The 20,186-nt window shown below is 48.5% G+C and overlaps 1 protein-coding gene across 2 annotated transcripts in view; it reads left to right on the plus strand.

The window, feature by feature from the left end:
• Positions 1–17,040: 17,040 nt before the first annotated feature.
• The window catches only part of EEPD1 (endonuclease/exonuclease/phosphatase family domain containing 1), a 223,600-nt gene continuing 220,454 nt past the window's right edge, over positions 17,041–20,186 (plus strand). The window contains exon 1 of one of the 2 annotated variants that reach the window (XM_033930203.1): positions 17,041–18,220. In XM_033930203.1, the coding sequence (XP_033786094.1) occupies positions 17,625–18,220 (596 nt within the window). In that variant the 5' untranslated portion in view covers positions 17,041–17,624. The remainder of the gene's footprint in view (positions 18,221–20,186) is intronic. The other variant, XM_033930202.1, reaches the window with a different exon arrangement.

Below are 20,186 nucleotides of genomic sequence, written 5' to 3' on the forward strand. Positions count from 1 at the left end.
TTGACCCATCTGTGCACGTCCCCTTCCACCCCTTGGTTCCACAGCTTCCTAAGTAGCTGCTCATGGGGTACCTTGTCAAAGGCCTTTTTGAAGTCGAGGTAAATGATGTCTACGGGTTCCCCTTTATCCAACTGACTGTTTACCCCCTCAAAGAAGTGCAGTAAGTTTGTTTGGCACAATCTTCCCTTGCAGAAGCCATATTGGCTCGCTTTCATCAGCCCATTTTTTTCGATGTGCTCACAGATATGCTGGACCAAGGGGAAAAGGGGGACAAATTCTTAACCCACAGTGGTAGAAAGAGCCAGATGCTGGAAGGGAGAGAGAGAAGCTATATACATGCTGTATGGGGATAGCATATGAACAAAGAGACAATGCCTTTTCCGGGGTGGGTGGAATATGGGAACAGAGGGACAAAGTTGGACACTGTGAAGGAGGAATGTATAGACATAGAGGAGAGATACTAGATATGGTGAAGAATATGAACTCAGAAGGTAGATGTTGGACATGGGGTTAGGAGATAGAGGGATGATGATGGATGTGGGAATATGAACACAGCAGAGATACTGGACAGGGAACTATAGGACACAGAGAAGGGAGATGGAAGGTGGACATGGAGAGAAGAAATATCAAATGGATAGGAGACCCTGATGAGTGAGTTAAGAGAAGACAGAAGGAAGTAGATTTCAGAGACTGGAATCAACCTGATTTGAAAAAATAAATGAACAGACGACAAAAGGTAGAGAAAAATACCCCTTCCCCAAAACTATCCCTGCCATGTGCTATTTTTATACAATATTTTTCACAGGTGAAAATATGCATCTCTTTCTGTTTCTCTGGTGTTGTACTGCATGCAATATTTGACTTCTTGTTGGTTAAATTTATGTCTATAATTTGTGGTCACTTATTCTACATTTGGCAATTTTATTCTGTGTATGTGACCTTCCTGCACTTAAGAACATAAGAACATAAGCAGTGCCTCCGCCGGGTCAGACCACAGGTCCATCCTGCCCAGCAGTCCGCTCCCGCAGCGGCCCAAACAGGTCACGACCTGTCAGAATCATCAGAAGGGGCTCCCTTGCCACCTTGGCTTCCCATTTAAGTCCTGCCTTCCTATCGAAGCCCTAGCCCTCCGGTCTTTCACATGCACGACCTGGTTGGTTTTTACTCATTACCTGGTTAACTTTCTATACTTGTGTTACATCCCAGCTCCTCCTTCAGTATCCCATGATCCCTTTATCCCTCAGGAATCCGTCCAATCCCTGTTTGAATCCCTGGACCGTACTCTGCCTGATCACTTCCTCCGGTAATGCATTCCAAGTGTCCACGACCCTCTGGGTGAAAAAAAACTTCCTTGCGTTTGTTTTGAACCTATCTCCCTTCAGTTTCTCAGAATGCCCCCTCGTATTAGCTGTCCCCTTCAGTCTGAAGAATCTGTCCCTATCCACCCTCTCTATGCCCCTCATGATCTTGAAGGTTTCTATCATATCTCCCCTGAGCCTCCTTTTCTCCAGAGAGAAGAGCCCCAGCCTATCCAGCCTCTCGGCGTATGGGCAGTGTTCCAGCCCTCTTACCATTCTCGTTGCTCTCCTTTGGACTCTTTCAAGTACCGCCATGTCCTTCTTGAGGTGCGGCGACCAATACTGAACGCAGTATTCCAGATGTGGGCGCACCATCGCTCGATACAGTGGCATGATGACTTCCTGTGTTCTGGTTGTTATGCCCTTCTTTATGATGCCCAGCATCCTGTTGGCTTTTTTCGAGGCTGCCGCGCACTGCGCAGATGCATCCACCAGCACACCCAAGTCTCTCTCGAGTCTGCTGTCTCCCAACAATACCCCCCCCAATTTATAGCTGAACAGCGGGTTCTTTTTCCCTATATGCATGACCTTGCATTTGTCCACGTTGAAGCGCATTTGCCATTTGTTTGCCCAGGTCCCTTTGCAGGTCCTCACACTCCTCCCTGGTCCTAACTCTGCCGCACAGTTTGGTATCGTCTGCGAATTTTATAACCTCACACTTTACCTCCCTTTCCAGGTCATTGATGAATATATTAAAGAGTAACGGCCCCAGGACCGATCCCTGTGGCACACCGCTCGTGACTCCCCGCCAGTCAGAATATTGACCCTTTACTCCGACCCTCTGCAGTCTACCTGACAACCAGTGCTTGATCCATCTGTGCACATCCCCTCCCACCCCGTGGCTCCACAGCTTCTTAAGTAGCCTTTCATGTGGCACCTTGTCGAAAGCCTTTTGAAAATCGAGGTAAATGATATCTATGGGCTCCCCATTGTCCACCCGACTGCTTATTCCCTCAAAGAAGTACAGAAGGTTCGTTAGGCATGATCTTCCCTTGCAGAATCCGTGCTGGCTTGTTCTCAGTAGGCCATTCCTCTCGATGTGCTCGCAAATGCCGTCCTTGATCATAGCTTCCACCATCTTCCCTATAATTGAAGTCAGGCTCACCGGCCTGTAGTTCCCGGGGTCACCCCTCGATCCCTTCTTGAAGATAGGTGTGACATTTGCCACTTTCCAGTCCTCTGGTACCTCACCAGTTATCAAGGATAGGTTGCAAACATGTTGGATTGTGCCCGCTATTTCCTGTCTTAGTTCCTTCAGAACCCTTGGGTGGATCCCGTCTGGGCCCGGTGATTTGCCACATTTTAATCTGTCTATCTGTTTGAGGACATCCTCCTTACTTACCTCTATGTGCTCTAATTTTTCAGCCTGTTCCCCACTCATGAGCTCCTCTGAGTCCGGTATATTAGTTGTGTCTTCGCTCGTGAAAACCGACGAGAAGAACGTGTTCAACCTCTCAGCTACCTCTTTATCCTCCTTAATCACTCCCTTCCTGTCCCCATCGTCCAACGGCCCCACCTCCTCTCTCGCTGGTCGCTTTACCTTAACGTAACTGAAGAATGCCTTGAAGTTTTTCGTCTCCCTGGCCAGCCCCTCTTCGTATTTCCCCTTTGCTTTTTTTACCTCTCGGTGGCATTCCTTTTGGCATTTCCTATGCGTCTGGTGATTTTCCTCTGTTGGGTCCTTTTTCCACCTCCGGAAAGATACTTTTTTGTCCTTTATCGCCCTTTTTACTTCTGTTGACATCCAAACCGGGTCCTTTGATCGTTTGTTCTTGCAGCCTTTCCTGAAATTGGGGATGTACATTCTCTGCGCTTTCTGCAGGGTGTCCCTGAATAGGGTCCAGGCGCTTCCCACAGTCTCCATCCTAAAGATGTTTCTGAGCTTCCTCCCCACCATTTCCCTCATAGCAGCATAGTTCCCTTTCTTGAAGTTCAGCGCAGTTGTTGCAGTCCTCCTAACCACGGGTGTCCCTCTTTCTAGTGTGAATCCCAAGAGTTCAGCTAGTGTTCCTCTTTCTTCCTTTCCTAATGTAGATATCTGTTCCTCCCCTCATGAATTCATCATTTCTCTTTATCTCTCCTTTACAGGTCCCAGCATCTCTTTCTCTTGTTCCCCAGGTCCTGGTATCCCTTCCTCTGTCCAATCTTTCACCCCCAGGCAACCATCCTTTAAAACTTGCATTAATTCGCCAGCAGCAGCATTGTTGAAGACAGGCTGGTACCAGCTGTTCCAGGCCTTCCCTTTGTCATATCCTGCTGACCAGAAACAGGAAGTTGTGTCAGAGAAGGTGGGATGCAGCAGAGGAAAAGCCCAGAACAGCAGGTGGCAAACTATTTTCAATACTGACACTGTTCTTATGACAAGTTCAAAGGGTGATTTTGCAGCTGAAGTGCATGACCTTTTAGCATTAAATCTTAGTCGCCAATTACCAGACCATTCTTCAAGCTTCGCCAGATCCTGCTTCATGTTATCCACTATTACAGAGCTTTGTATCATCCACAAAAAGACAAACTTTACCAGACAGACCTTTCGCAATATCACTCACAAAGATGTTAAACAGAACTGGCCCAAGGACACAGCCCTGTGGCATTCCACCAACAACATCCTGTTCCTCTGAGAAAACTCCATGTACCACAACTTAGTAAAAGAGCCCCTACATTTGTAAAGTGTCTCTAAAAAGATATGTTTCCCATAAATATATTATCACATGTAAGAAAGTAAAGAAGAAATACAACATTTAAGGTAATATATAAAAAACAGATCCCTTTAGGAAATTTTTCAAAAAATGCAAAGAGGTGAAAGCACAAAACATGTAGCTGATATTAGTATTCAAAACACAATTATTAGCCAAGTAGTTCTAACAAAGCTACCAGAAAGACTCATTCCCCTTAAAAGAGATTATATGCCCTTGAAATTGTACCCATAAAGCAAAGTTGCCAACTGTTCTGATAAAAAAAAAAAAGAAAAGACAAATTTGTTCCCTAGCTATTTCACAATATATTTGAAGGGGACCTTCAAAACAAAAAAGTGCACAGCCACTGAAATTACCTGCTGGCGTAAATCTATGTTCTTATTCCTGCTACTGTGATTAAAAAGGTTACATTTCTATTCTTAAAGTATAGAAAAAAACCGCCAAATGCTTCATTTTATAGTATCCCTTAATTCTGATAACTGTTTTCTGTTCACACACATTACCGTATTTTCGCGGATATAACGCGCGCGTTATACGTGATTTTACGTACCGCGCATACCCCTCGCGCGTTATATGGCTGAGCGCGGTATACAAAAGTTTTTAAACATAGTTCCCACCCCGCCCGACGCCCGATTCACCCCCCCAGCAGGACCGCTCGCACCCCCACCCCGAACGACCGCTCGCACGCGCTCCCACCCGCACCCGCATCCACGATCGGAGCAAGAGGGAGCCCAAGCCCTCTTGCCCGGCCGACTCCCCGACGTCCGATACATCCCCCCCCCCGGCAGGACCACTCGCACCCTCACCCCGAAGGACCGCCGACTCCCCAACAATATCGGGCCAGGAGGGAGCCCAAACCCTCCTGGCCACGGCGACCCCCTAACCCCACCCCGCACTACATTACGGGCAGGAGGGATCCCAGGCCCTCCTGCCCTCGACGCAAACCCCCTCCCCCCAACGACCGCCCCCCCCAAGAACCTCCGCCCGTCCCCCAGCCGACCCGCGACCCCCCTGGCCGACCCCCACGACACCCCCCACCCGCCTTCCCCGTACTTTGTGTAGTTGGGCCAGAAGGGAGCCCAAACCCTCCTGGCCACGGCGACCCCCTAACCCCACCCCGCACTACATTACGGGCAGGAGGGATCCCAGGCCCTCCTGCCCTCGACGCAAACCCCCCTCCCTCCAACGACCGCCCCCCCCCAAGAACCTCCGACCGCCCCCCCAGCCGACCCGCGACCCCCCTGGCCGACCCCCACAACCCCCCCACCCCCCTTCCCCGTACCTTTGGAAGTTGGCCGGACAGACGGGAGCCAAACCCGCCTGTCCGGCAGGCAGCCAACGAAGGAATGAGGCCGGATTGGCCCATCCGTCCTAAAGCTCCGCCTACTGGTGGGGCCTAAGGCGCGTGGGCCAATCAGAATAGGCCCTGGAGCCTTAGGTCCCACCTGGGGGCGCGGCCTGAGGCACATGGGCCAAACCCGACCATGTGCCTCAGGCCACGCCCCCAGGTGGGACCTAAGGCTCCAGGGCCTATTCTGATTGGCCCACGCGCCTTAGGCCCCACCAGTAGGCGGAGCTTTAGGACGGATGGGCCAATCCGGCCTCATTCCTTCGTTGGCTGCCTGCCGGACAGGCGGGTTTGGCTCCCGTCTGTCCGGCCAACTTCCAAAGGTACGGGGAAAGGGGGTGGGGGGGTCGTGGGGGTCGGCCAGGGGGGTCGCGGGTCGGCTGGGGGGGGGGGGGGTTTGCGTCGAGGGCAGGAGGGCCTGGGATCCCTCCTGCCCGTAATGTAGTGCGGGGTGGGGTTAGGGGGTCGCCGTGGCCAGGAGGGTTTGGGCTCCCTCCTGGCCCGATATTGTCGGGGAGTCGGCGGTCCTTCGGGGTGGGGGTGCGAGTGGTCCTGCCGAGGGGGGAGAAGAATCGGACGTCGAGGGGGGGCATCAGGCTTTCAGGATGGGGACAGGACTTCAAGGGGGGACAGGCAGATCTTCAAGGGGGACAGGCAGACCTTCAAGGGGGACAGGACTTCAAGGGGGGACAGGCAGACCTTCAAGGGGGGACAGGCAGACCTTCAAGGGGGGACAGGACTTCAAGGGGGACAGGCACGGAGAGGCGGGGCAGTGCACCGAAAGTCAGGGCGGGTGAACGGTGAGTCGGGGCAACCAGAGGAGAGTCGGGGCAGTGCACCGAAAGTCAGAGTGAGTCGGGGCAACCAGATGAGAGTCGGGGAGGGCGAAAGGAGAGTCGGGGTGGCCAGAGGAGAGTCGGGGAGAGCGAAAGGAGAGTCGGGGTGGCCAGAGGAGAGTCGGGGCAGCATGCGCGTTATATGCCTGAGCGCGGTATAGAAAAGTTTTTGTACATATCATCGTGATTTCTGCGCGCTATACCCCTGTGCGCGTTTTACAATGGTGCGCGTTATATCCGCGAAAATACGGTAATCACAATAAGCAGTAGACTAATGAAAGTATCTGAAACAATTTCTCAGTATACCACTATTCATATAAACATTTCTTTCAAATAAACATTCTATAGTATAATATGAGCATCTATTACTTGAGTGAATTCTTTTCAAAACGTCGATATATAAAGCCTAATAAATAAATAACCCCCTTCTTTACAAAGTACAGCCTCACTGCATGCAAATCTCCATCATGAATATTCATTGTGGATATCCTGAAAACCTAGGATTACCATATGGCTCCAGAAAAAGGAGATACCACTTATATACACTTTGGGTATACTTGCACACTTCACTCTACTAACAAAAGTCTTGTTAAAGTGAGAATGTTTCAACAGAGACGGTGTGACTGAGTCAGAGAGTCTTCATAGTCAGGGTCTTCTGAAGCAGCCAATAGCGAAACGTGTCAGGACCCCAGACGTAAAACATGGTCTAAGTTACAAAAACCCACCTAAACTCACCAGATAAGCACTGCAAACACATAACACAGACCCCCACATACTACCCCAGTGATCACCAACCCTCACCCCCTAAAAATTATATTCACAACTTTAAATTTCAGCCTCCAGACCATCATCACCTGGCCGCCTGGCATAGGAAAGCCTAGTCGTCCAGCCCAGAGACAGCGTAAGTCATCTTGGGGGTGGGTTGAGGACCCATGCCCATAAGCCCCTGTAATCACTGCATTGATACTGAAACATGTGCACTGCCCTATACACCCCCAAAAACCCTTTTTTACTGGCATATAAGTGGCTCCTGCAGCCATAAGGGTTATTGGGGTGGTAGATAAGTGGGTCTATGGAATTCTGGAGGTGGTTTGGGGGGCTCACCGTCACCTATAAGGGAGCTGTAGTGAGGAGAAGCCATGGCACCCTTTTTGTGAAGTTCACAGCAGTGCCCTGTAAGGTACCCCACTATTTAGGTGGCATGTCTGGGTGTGCAATGCATCACTTTGCAGACTCCTCCCACGTCCAACAGGGCTCGTTCTAGGCATTTTGGACTTGGACGGAAGGTTGGACAGAAATGTGGTATAAAGACAGACAATTTAGTGGCTTGGACGATCAGATCGGAAGGACATATAATTAGACGATTTTCAAAACAAAAAAAAGTTGGACGTATCTTTCGAAAATGTGTCTTAGGCTCTTTTTAACTTTGGACGACTTGTTAGATGGACGTACACGGACTTAGACGTCCCTTTCGATTATGCCCTTCTGGGTGTATAAGTCAGTAAATCCTGTGGGGATCCAGAAAAAGGAGGACAGATTGAGACATCCAGGTTTTACCTCCATTGCTTTCAATAGAAGTAAAACCCAGATGTCTCAATCCATTCACCTTTTTCTGGAGCCATATGGTAACCCTATGAAAACCTGACTGGTTGGGATGCCTCCAGGACCAGGTTTGGGAACCACTGGTATACAATAAGAGGGAATGAAACTTAATATACCACCTTTCTGTGGTTACAATTAAAACAACTTACATATTATATACAGGTACGAGTGCTAACGCCTTCCCTGGTTTAGGGCTGAGTTTTAATATACAGTAGGCTCAAGCTGCAGGAAATAGCTGTTACTTCAGTTTAAGACTGCTTTTTACTCAAAACAGCTGCATTTCACAGCAATTTTTACTCTTCATTGTTCTGATTTTTCCCATTGACTGCCCTAAAAAAAAATCTGAACTACAAATCTATGCATTGTATGACATGGGGGCAAAACCAGATCCGGACCAGCATGCTCGATGAATCTGTGGTGAAATAGTAACAACTGGAACGAGATAGCAGTGGTGTGTTTCTAGATTTCTTCCTTTGCTCCAGCTGCAGGATTTTTACATAGAGAAAATTCTGCCCAAGTTCCTAATCAGAGACAACTGGGTGTCCCAGGAGCAGGGACATGTATCTGGAGGGGCGGTTAGGGCAGTATGTGGGCGGGATGGGAGCCAACCTAGACAGTCTTCCTACAGGGATAATTGAATGTTTCACTACACATCCTGGGCGAAACTTAAATGTTGTGAGTTAGACCACTGTTCTTCAACTACCGGTCCATGGACCAGTGCCGGTCCACAGAAATTTCCTGCCGGTCCACAGGGCCAGCACGTGCATCAGGCCCAAACAGTATTCTTCAACCGCCGGTCCACGGTGTGATCGATGCGGGATTATCTTTGAGCCAGCTCCCTCTTCCTAACTGATTCAGTGCACAAAGCCACGGGCAGTGGCTCCTACGGGCATCCTGCGCCTGAACCGGAAACCTTCTCTCTGACATTGCAACGTCAGAGGGAAGGCTTCCAGATGAGGCATAGGACGTGCAAGGTGCAATTAGTACTATTATGGGGGCGTGGTCTGGGGTGGAGATTGGGTAGAGATGGGTGGGGTCTGGCCCATGACTTAGCCCAGTGTTCTTCAACCGCCGGTCCACAGAATAATTCTTTTATTTCTGAAGGTCCATAGGTGTAAAAAGGTTGAAAAACACTGAGTTAGACAATGTAAAAGCTGGTATAAGTGCCAAAAAGGTATACAAAGTGACCAGATAACCACTGCAGAGACAAAGTAAAGACCCCCACACACTCCCCCAGTGTTCACTGACCCCCTCACCCCCCCCCAACACACACAAAGATTTGAATAAAAAAGTACATACCTGTCTCCAGAACATCAACACCTGGTATAGGAAAGCCTAGTAGAGCACACAGGTGTCTTAAATAGCCTGGGGGGAGGGGCTAGTGAACCATAGTCATTCTAACCACTACATTTATGGTAGAACATGTGTGCCCACCAACCCCCCCAACCCTATTCTACTGCCAAATAGGTGCCACCTGCAGCCATAAGGGCTATTGGGGGTAGTAGACAGGTGAATATAGTGGGTTTTTGGGGGAGCTCACCATTTCATTACATTAGTGATTTCTATTCTGCCATTACCTTGCGGTTCAAGGCGGATTACATCCAAACTAAAACAAGAATTACATTTCAACTTTGAAGTAATAGTTTAAACGATGAGATAAAATTTTAAGGGAGAATTATGGGTTTTAGATAATGTTTGTTAACTAGAAAAATTAGAGAGTACTAAGGGTTTATAGAGTGTTGGATGTTGGGTTAGGATTGTTGTGCTGGATAGATTTAACGTGTTTTTTGAAGAGTATGGTTTTAATTTCTTTCTTGAAGGTTTTGTAATCTGTGGATGAAGATAACAGAGTGGTGAGTTGTTTGTCCAACTTAGCTGCTTTGGAGGCTATTAGGTTGTCATAAAGTTTTTTTCGTTTGACATTTTTGGATGGTGGGTAATAGAATAGTGAATGTGTTCTTCTGTGTCTGATTGAGGAGGAATGATTTAGTCTGTTATTCCAGTAAATTGGACTTTCTCCGTTGATAGCCTTGTAAAGTAAGCAGTAGAATTTGAAGTTCACTCTCGCTTCTATTGGAAGCCAATGCGAGTCATGGTTTGCCTCTGTGATATGGTCATATTTTTTTAGTGAATAGACAAGTCTCAGGGCTGTATTCTGCACCATCTGCAATTGCTTCATCATGGTCATGGGACATGGTAGGTATAGTATGTTGCAGTAGTCCAGCATCCCAAGGATTAGAGATTGTACCAGTAGTAGAAATTGCTTCTTTTCGAAGAATGATCAGATTTTTCTCAGATTTCTCATGGTCATGAATGATGTCTTTATTATTTTGTTAATTTGGGGTTGCATGTTACAGCTTCTGTCAATCGTGATTCCAAGCAATTTTAAAGTAGGTTGTATTGGGTATGAAAATGAATTTATTACAAGATTAGTTAACGTTGGAGTTTTGTCATTTTCAAGTAGAATGAAATTTGTTTTGTCAGGCAGTGGCGTACCAAGGGGAGGGCGTGGGGGGCGGTCCGCCCCGGGTGCCAAGCCCTGAGGGGGTGCTCCCGGTCCGGTTCCCCCCCCCCCTGCGCCGGGTGTCGCATCTGGAAACAGCCTGCAGCAAGATCGCGATGCCAGCGATCTTTGCCTGCTTCGGCTGTTTCCTCCGCCACGGTCCCGCCCCTCCTCTGACATCAGAGGAGGGGCGGGACCGCGGCGGACGAAACAGCCGAAGCAAGCAAAGATCGCTGGCATCGCGCGATCTTGCTGCAGGCTGTTTCCCCAGGGAAATGAAGCGGGGAGGCCGGAGGAATGAGCAGGGCTTCGTGGTGATGGTGGTGGGGCCGAGCGGTCCTTCGAGGTAGTGGGGGGGGGCAGCAGGCCTTCAGGATGGGGCGGGCAGGCAGACCTTGTGGAGGGGGGGGAGACAGGCCTTCAGGGCGACAGGCCTTCAAGGGGGACAGGCAGGCCTTTGGGGGGGGTGACAGGCCATCGGGGGGGGGGGGGCAGGCCTTCGGGGGGGGGACAGGCCTTCAAGGGGGGGACAGGCAGGCAGGCCTTCGAGGGGGGTGTAGGTCTTCGGGGGGGGGTGCAGGCCTTTGGGGGGGTGCAGGCCTTCAAGGGGGGCAGGCCTTCAGGGGGTGTAGGCCTTTGGGGGGGGTGCAGGCCTTCAAAGGGGGGGAAAGGCCTTCAGGGGGCAGGCCTTCAAGGGGGGGACAGGCCTTCGGGGGGGCAGGCCTTCAAGGGAAACAGGCAGGCAGGCCTTCAAGGGGGGGACAGGCCTTCGGGGGGTGCAGGCCTTCAAGGGGGGGGACAGGCCTTCGGGGGGGCAGGCCTTCAAGGGGAGCAGGCAGGCAGGCCTTCAAGGGGGGGACAGGCCTTCAGGGGTGGGATGCAGACCTTTAAGGGGGGGACAGGCCTTCAGGGGAGGGGGGACCCTGGTGTAGAAGTACACGGAGGGAAGGGGGAGGGGTTCAAAGAGACGTGCATATGCCGGACTTTGGGTGGGAAGAAATAATGGGTCTGAAAATAGAGGAGAGAGAGAAAGGTGATGGACATGGGTTTTAGGGAGGGAAGGAACAGAAAGGGAGAGAAGTTGGACACAAGGGATGGTGTGGAGGGGGGGGATAGAGATACTGATTAGGAGGGTAGTTGGGAAAAGAAAGGGAGAGATGGTGGATCCTGGGGTGGTGGGGAAGGAGGGAGAGCTGCTGGATGAAAGGGTAGTTAAGAAAAGGTGGATCTGTGGAGGGAGACAAAAAAAGGAAAGATGCCAGACATCCGGGGGAGGGAAGGGAAACGGAAGGGGAGGACAGAGATGGCAGATGGATGGTTAGCACGGAGAAAGAAGAAAGAAGGAGACCCTGGCAAGCAAGTTATCAGAAGACAATCAGAGCCTTGGACCAACAAGATTTGAAAAATAACCAGACAACAAAAAGGTAGAAAAACTAATTTTATTTTCTGTTTTGTGATTACAATATGTCAGATTTGAAATGTTTATCCTGCCAGAGCTGGTGTTAGACCGCAAACGTGAGCTAGGATTTAACAGAGAGAGGAAAAGTCCTTTTTGTATCTTTATTTTATTTACACCTTAGCGCCACAGGTTAGGAGAAGCCAAAGGGGGGTGAAAAAGCTATAAAATAAACCCACCAGGATGTTTGAAAAAAACACCCAATTGGGCAGGAAAATCGAATCGATAAACTAATTCAATAGGCTGAATCGAATCGAAATTTTTTTTCCTGAATTTGGCAGCACTAGTTTGCGCTACTGTCTTAAGACTTTAGGACCTGGGATTGGGGAGAGATGGCATCCTCAGTACTTTATAATGCAAGTGAAATGAGGATTTGGTCAGATTTTTGAAGGGTCTGCACTCTGCAGAAGAAAAATATTGTATAGGCCGGGGTCATGAGACAGCAGGAAATGGGAACTTTTCTTCCTTCTATTTTTGTGAATGGCAAGGCTGAGGATGTCAGAGAGTTCAGTTAAAATATGTGCTTTATAAGAAAATATAATAATGTGTTTTATAAAGTTTATAACATTGCTGGCCTACCCGGTGAGGTGTTCCTAGTGGTGGTGGTGGCAGCGTGTCAATGTGTTGAGAGGAAGAGGTGATCTGGGAAATTCTGCTGAGCAAACTCCGGGCCCATTTCCACCCCCCCAGTTAGTCCACTCCACTCAACTGGTTCACACAATGAGTGGGTCTTTGGGTGTTGTTCCTGGGTAGTGGTTTGGGATCTCTTCCAGTGGTTTGTCAGTATCTCCTTCTGGTCCAAGGAAGGAAACTTTGTTAACCTTAGCACTGACCTACAGAATATGTTTGTAACAGCGCTGCTTGTGTGGCATTAGTCTATGTAGTGATCGAAAGAAAAACCAGACCTTTACACATTTTTGCACTATATGGTGGGTGTATGAGGAGATTCACATTTCCTGCACAGCTAAGTCCGTGTGAAGTTACCTTGTGCTGTATTTGACATCTAGCAAAGTCTCTGTTTGGAAGGAAAGATCTCAGCTTAAAAATGAAGTGGCCAGAAGTTATGGTAAAAGCAGATAGCGTAGCTGGTTTTAAGAAAGGTTTGGACAAATTCCTGGAGGAAAAGTCCATAGTCTGTTATTAAGACATGGGGGAAACATCTGCTTGCCCTGGATCGGTAGCATGGAATGTTGCTACTCTTTGGGTTTTGACCAAGTACTAGTGACCTGGATTGGCTTCCATGAGAATGGGTTACTGGGCATGATGGACCATTGGTCTGACCCAGTTAGGCTATTCTTATGTTATGTTCTCATCTGTAGGGGCCTTTGTTTTCACTTCTTATTTTAATGTATTTTTTTCTGAGAACTTATCAGTGTTTTTTATAATGGGAACAAAAATGGAAGAGAATTAATGTGTGTGGAATGGGGGGTAACTAATTTCTTCAGCTAAATAATTCAATCCACCTCAACCAGACATAGGAGAACTCACGCACTATTCACACACCCTCCAACCAAAAACGTCAAAAGAAAAAAACAGTTCGACAACCTCCTAGCCATTCGAGCTGCAACACTCGACCCCCAACTCTACAACCTATTGACCTCGACCACAAACTACAAAACCTTCAAAAAAGAAATAAAAACCCTCTATTTAAAAAACACATAAAACCGAACTAACACAATCAGAACTGTCCCAAGCATCACCTGCAACTACTCCATATGTACTTCTGATGTCATGACAATTCAGACATAATTTATGTTATGTTATGGTATGTTTGGAATAATGGTTACATATATGAGGTTCAATAAAAGAAAATTTTCACTGCCTGTTTCTATTATGACCATTTATTCAGTTTCATGGTTATTACAAAAAATATTTTTTTACATGAGGGGGGGTGTCAAAAAATTATGGGCTCCGGGTGCCATATACCCTAGGTACGCCACTGTTGTCAGGGTTAACTTATAAGAGAGTTCTGGTGAGATGTTTATCTGGTACCCTTTATGTGAAGTTCACAGCAGTGCCCTGTAAGGTGCCCCACTGCTATGTTGCTTTATCTGGGTGGCCAGTTCATTACAAGATTGGCCCCTCCCACATCCAAATGGACTTGTTCTGGGTGTTTAGGACTTGGATGAAATTTTGGTCGAAAATGTGGTATAAAGATAGACGTCCTGGCAGTCTGCACGAACAATAGCCTGGACGTCCGGATAAACGATTAAAAACCCCCAAATTCTAGACATATTTTTCGAAAGTGGGCATTTTCCCACTACCAACTTTGAGCATCGCCGTCTAGCGCCATATGCCCAAATTGGATTTAGCCTCATACTGTATATTTTTGAGTATAAAAATGGACCAGAAATGGGGATTTATATTCGAGTTCTCCCCCTCTCAGACTCATCACAGGCCTCTCTCTGGTCCTACCTTAAGCTTTACTGGTCCAGTGGTGAGCCAGGGCAAGAGCAATCCTCCTATGCTTCTGCCCCATGCAGTCTCACTACTCAGTTCCCACAGTAACCTTGCAAGATTGCCGTGAGTTTCATTTATTATTTGAGTCCACTGGTGTAGCGAAGGAGGGTGGCGCTTGGGGCAGTGGCACTCAGCATCGCAGCGCCATGCACCCCCTCACTCTTCCCTGCTGCACTGTGCGCCCCCCCACACACACACTCTTCCCCGCCACGAGTTCCCTGTCCCCTCTAAAATGTTCTCTGGCGCAAGCAGCACCTTACACCTGCTGCTTGCGCCAACCTCAGCACCCTTCTGACATCAAGCCCTGGTCCAACAACCAAGAAGTAATGTCAGAAGGGAGTCGAGTCAAGACAAACGCGAACAGCAAGTGGAAGATGCTGCTCCATCGGCAAACTTTTAAAGAGGTACATAGTGGGGGGGTGGGGTGGAGAGGAGATGTGCAGGCGCTGGTGCCTGGGCTGGTCCATCCCTGAACCCCTCACTATGCCACGGTTTATGTACATAAGTGCTAAGCAGTGCCATAGTGAGGGAAAAGGACCACTTTGGGTGACGACTTTGCCACTCTTCTTCACCCCCCCTGCACCCCTGGCATCACCATGCCCCCTGTACCTGTTTACAACTTTGCTGGCAGCGAACAGGCTGTCCTACGCAAGACTCAAGCCAGCCTCATCCCTCCTTTGACATCACTTCCTATGCATGAGGTCAGGATGTAATGTCAGAAAGAAGCCTCGGCCAATGCAAGCATTGGCTATTCCAGCTTGCTTGCTGCCGACGAAGATGGGAAAGAGGTACGAGGGGAGGGTGCGATGTAGTAATTTTGGGGCAGCAGGAAAGAGCAGGGGCGTAGCAATGTTGGGGTGGCATGGGAAAAATGCATGGGGGGCCATAGGGTGGCAATGCCAGGCGCCTCTGCCCAACTTCCCTCACTATGCAACTGGTCTTAGCTGCTATACTGTAACATGCGTGTCTACTGTTACCTCAGCTTTCCGAGTGAGACTTTTCTCTGCTTTGCCCAGGAAGGTGACTTGTTTCTTGTGTGTATGAAAAATCTTCTCTCTGCTTTTTCATGTGGGCACGTTGCTGGCAGTGAGACTTTTCTACACTTGCGGCAGAGAGAGAGAACTACAGGCCTGGGGAAACAACTGCGGATTATATAGCTTGAATTTTTCATGTGGGGGGGTGCAATGGGGACTAAATAAATAAAGGCTTCATCCCCCCCACTGGCAGTGAGACTTTTCTATGCTTGTGGCAGGGAGAGAGAGATACAGGCCTGGAGAAACTATTGCAGCATTGTACAGCCCACCACGCTGAACTGGCCACGATGAAAGAGCCACACTTAATTGACTGTGCTAAATCATCCTAGACCCGTCTAGGAGGCATGCAATGAAGTTACTAACTAGTAATTTAAAAATAAAACAGAGAAAATATTTCTTTACTCAGTGTGTAATTAAACTCTGGAATTAATTGCCAGAGAATCTGATGAAAGCTTAGCAGGGTTTAAAAAAGGTTTGGATAACTTCCCAAAGAAAAGCCCATAAGCCATTATTAAGATGGACTTGGGAAAATCCACTGCGTATTTCTAGGATAAGCAGCATGAAATATGTTTTACTGTTTTGGGATCTGGCCAGGAACTTGTGACCTGTCTCTCCCTCTCTGGGAACTCCGTTCATCAGGCAAATCTCTCTTATCTGTACCCTTCTCTTTTACTGCCAACTCCAGACTGCACCCGTTCTCTCTTGCTGCCTAGAACAAACTGCCTGAGTCTTTACATCAATCTCCATCCCTAGAACTATTCAAATCCAGAGTAAAAGCCCACCTCTTCAAGAATGCATTTAACTCATAACCCTCTCTCCCCGAGAAACTCCCTAAGCCCCTACTTGTCCTGCTGTCTGTTAATTTAAGATTGTAAGCTCTACTAAGCAGGGACCATCTCTTAAATGTGTTGCTGCATATGCCTATAAGTGCTATAGAAATATTGAGTAGTAGTTGTAGTAGCTTTGGGAAATGTGTATAGCAGATGTTTTTGTATTGTGTTCAACAGAAAAAGAAATGCATTTCTGTTATTTTTCCAGTGTTGAAATACTTGCTGACCCTTGCAGTAGCTGGCGGGGATCCCCAAGCACCCCAGCTGAGGCCTTCCTCCAAAAGTGACTGGAACTCCCTTCTACCAAGCATAGAAGTTGCTGGCAGCATCCTTGAGCCACTGAGGTGCCAGAATCTGTGGCTTAAGGACATTGCTGCTGCCTGTGGAAGGGAGTTCTGGCCACCTCCAGAGAAAGTCTTCAGCTGACAGAGCTTGTGGATTCTCATTAGCCTAAGTATTTATATTTTGAGATGAAAGTAGGATGGGGCAGATAGCAGAGAAAACTTTGTGCCTACCCAAAACTGGCTGTGTGGCTAGCCACTGTAACAAGAGTGGAGTAACTTAGGTACTGCTATAGTTCGACCTGAAAATTTAAATAAATTAAAAAAAAAGAAGAGAAATATCCAGAATGGTTGACAAATGACACCTCTCCCGCAGCGATCACCCAGAAAAGCAAATTTTACTTTTTTTAATAGCCTTTCTACTAACAACACGCACCATCGATTCCAGACTGATCCTCAGCTCTTTATCTCCGCCGCAAAAAAAAAAAAAAGGGTTGCAAATGAGTTAAACCGCCAGCCTGCTCCAAGGCCGAGTCTGCACCGCCCGCAACGATCAAGGCTGGGAGCTGGGGCAGAGCCATGTGACGGGCCTGAGAGAGGAAGCGGTCCTCCGCCCCGCCCCTCCCCTGTAAACCAATCCCTCCCTTACGAATAGAAATTCAGCGCGAGCCCAGGGGCGGGGGGAAAGCGAGGCGAAAAGACCCAGCGAGGGAGAGAATACAGGAGGGAAATGTGAAAAAGAGGAGGCCGAGCTGACACCAGCGGCAGCACCACCACTGGCAACTGTGCACAGGAGCGTTGCCAGTGTCCCCGATCTGTTCAGGATGCAGCTCCCGGACACCACCCACCCCTGCTCGCAGAGCTCCCTGAGAGGGCTGCCTCTTGTGTTTTTATTTTGACGACCCCGCCTTCCTTGCACATTCCCTGCATGCAGGTAGTTGCACTGGAGAAAGGAAAGCAGGAGGAGATTTGTTTTTGGTTTTCAGTTCAAGTTTCCAGTCGTAAGTTTGAGCTGCTTCTTGCACTCTGAAATCGTGTTTTTATTTTGAAAAGTAGACTTCTTGCCTGGCACTTTTCCCGATTTGTAAATGGAGATTCCGGCTTTTTAACCTTTTATGCTTGCTAATGACACTTGGACGATCTCTGCTTTGGAGGTTTTATCATTTAGGCCACTTTAAAAACTGCACTTAAAAACCATCGGAAGCATCAATAACTTTAAAAAAATGGGCAGCACCCTGGGCTGCCACCGCTCCATTCCCCAAGACCCTTCGGACTTTTGCTCCAAGAGCCGCAAGTTCAGCGCCGCCTGCAACTTCAGCCAGATCCTGGTGAGCTCAGAGCGGCTGAACATCAACGCGGCCACTGAGGAGGAGCTGATGACCCTGCCGGGGGTGAGCCGGGCCGTGGCGCAGAACATCGTCGAGTACCGCGACTACATCGGCGGCTTCAAGAAAGTGGAGGACCTGGCGCTGGTCAGTGGGGTGGGTGCCGCCAGGCTGGAGCAGGTGAAGTTCGAGATCTGCGTGGGCCAGCACTCGCCCGCCTCCGTACGCCGGGAGCCCAACGGGGGGCTGCAGCTGGCGTGCAAGCCGCAGCCCAGCCCCACCTCCCTGAGTCTGCAGAGCGACGAGCTCGAGCTCCCTGCCGGCGGCCCGGGGCAGCTGCGGGTGGCGCGCGCGCCCCTCGAGCCCTTCCCTGGCGTGCGCGAGGGCCGACCCGTGCTGCGCGTGGCCACCTGGAACCTACAGCGCTGCTCCGTGGACAAGGCCAACAACCCTGGCGTGCGCGAGGTGCTCTGTATGACCCTGTTGGAGAACGGGTAAGGGATCAGCGGTATTAAAGCAAATGCGTCCACTTTGCCCAGGAGGGGTAATTGGGGGGGTGATAAACCCATCGCATCATTTTGAAAAGTTAGTTCCTTTACTTTCAAACAACTGACACGGTTAGCATTACAGAGAGTAGTGTATTTGTGAGAGGCACGTGCTAAATGCACTTAATGAGTTAAGTATTAGTAAAATATGCTTTACATTGAGAGTCAATTGTGAGATACTACAGTTAACTACTCTTCAAATTGGGAGTGACATAAGATCAGCGTCTCAAACTCAAACCCTTTGCAGGGCCACATTTTGGATTTGTAGGTACTTGGAGGGCCGCAGAAAAAAATAGTTAATGTCTTATTAAAGAAATGACAGCTTTGCATGAGGTAAAACGCTTTATAGTTTATAAATCTTTCCTTAATTGCTTTTGATTTTTCACTTTCTGCATGTTGCACTGCTTTCAGCTGTGTATAGCTGAAATTATCAGAAGCAATTAAGGAAAGATTTATAAACTATAAAGAGTTTTACCTCCTGCAAAATTGTGATTTAGATTCTAAAGTATCAACTGCAAGATTTTGGTGTAGTCCTTCAGGCTTTTTTGTAGAAGGGAGAATCAATATCTGACTTGTGCCTGGAAAACTTATGCCTTAAGTGTCCGGTGGTCGCGTCCGCAACCGCCTTCAGCTCTCACCTCCTCCAGCACCGGACACAACCACCATCTTACATCAAGCAGTCGCCGCCAGGAGAGGTGCTGAATTTCTTGAGAGTTCATGAGATTACGTACACACGCATAAGCTGCACTGCCTCCAATGCTTACCTTGCATTCTGGAATGTTGTCCGCCTCACTGCTGTAACCTTACGCAAGTGCTTTCCTGTGTCTGTACGCGATTGTCCTCTCTACTCCAATTGTGTACAGATGCAGGAAAGTGCTTGCGTGAGGTTACAACAGTGAAGCGGGCAACATTCCAGAACAATGGTAACATACTGAGTGCCTCAAAATAGTACTTGGCGGGCAGCATGTGGCCCCCAGGCCGTGGGTTTGAAACCACTGCATAAGACTGATGTTTATCAGTGTTTTGGTGCCACAATTACTATTGCTGGGTACCCGTTCTAGCTAAATTAAATGCAGTACTCGGCAAAACCAAGGGAAATGTGAGAGAGTACTAAAAAATAGTGTATTTCCAGTGTTTATGTACCAAACACCTATTTTAATGTTGTTTTACATCAGGGTGTTTATTGATTAAAAACTAAAATAACAAGCCATATTCTAGTGGTCATGATCGGGGGTTAATGTTTTAGAGAGAATTTGAAACGCCATTAATTAGTAAAGTTTCTTTTCCCTAGTACACAGATGTCAAATTCAAGGCTTGCAGGCTGAATTTGGCCCGCCTAGCTTTTTTATGCGGTGTGATCGATGTGGTGTTTTCATTGCCGTCCCCGGTGTTATCTTCTGGCTGGCTCCCTCCTTCTCACTGACGCAGTGCATAAAGCCGCAGGCGGTGGCTCCTACGCATGTCCTGCGCCTGAACCGGAAGCCTTCTCTCTGACGTCACAACGTCAGAGGGAAGGCTTCCAGATGAGGCACGAGGAGCCGCTGCACGCGGCTTTGTGTACACTGTGGCAATGAGGAAGAGGGAGACGACCAGAAGATAACACTGGGGGCGGCAATGAAAAAGCGCATTGCACCATGGGCAGCATAAAATGGCCAGGTGGAGCAGGCCAGAAGGTGAGGCACCTAATGGAGGGAGGGACACAACAAAGGTAGGGGGAATGATTTTATTTTCAATTTAGTGATTTAATTGTGTCAATTTTAAGAATTTACATCTGCTGTCTGTATTTTGCACTGTTCAGGAAGAAATGCATTTGTTTCTATTTCGCTGGGGTTGTACAGCATGCAGAGTCTTGAATCTTAGGGTTTCGTTTGTATATATTAGGACTTTTAGTTTTTGGTCCTGTATTTGCATGGTA

This window comes from Geotrypetes seraphini, chromosome 2 (genome assembly GCF_902459505.1).
Source record: "Geotrypetes seraphini chromosome 2, aGeoSer1.1, whole genome shotgun sequence".
NCBI lineage: Eukaryota > Metazoa > Chordata > Amphibia > Gymnophiona > Dermophiidae > Geotrypetes > Geotrypetes seraphini.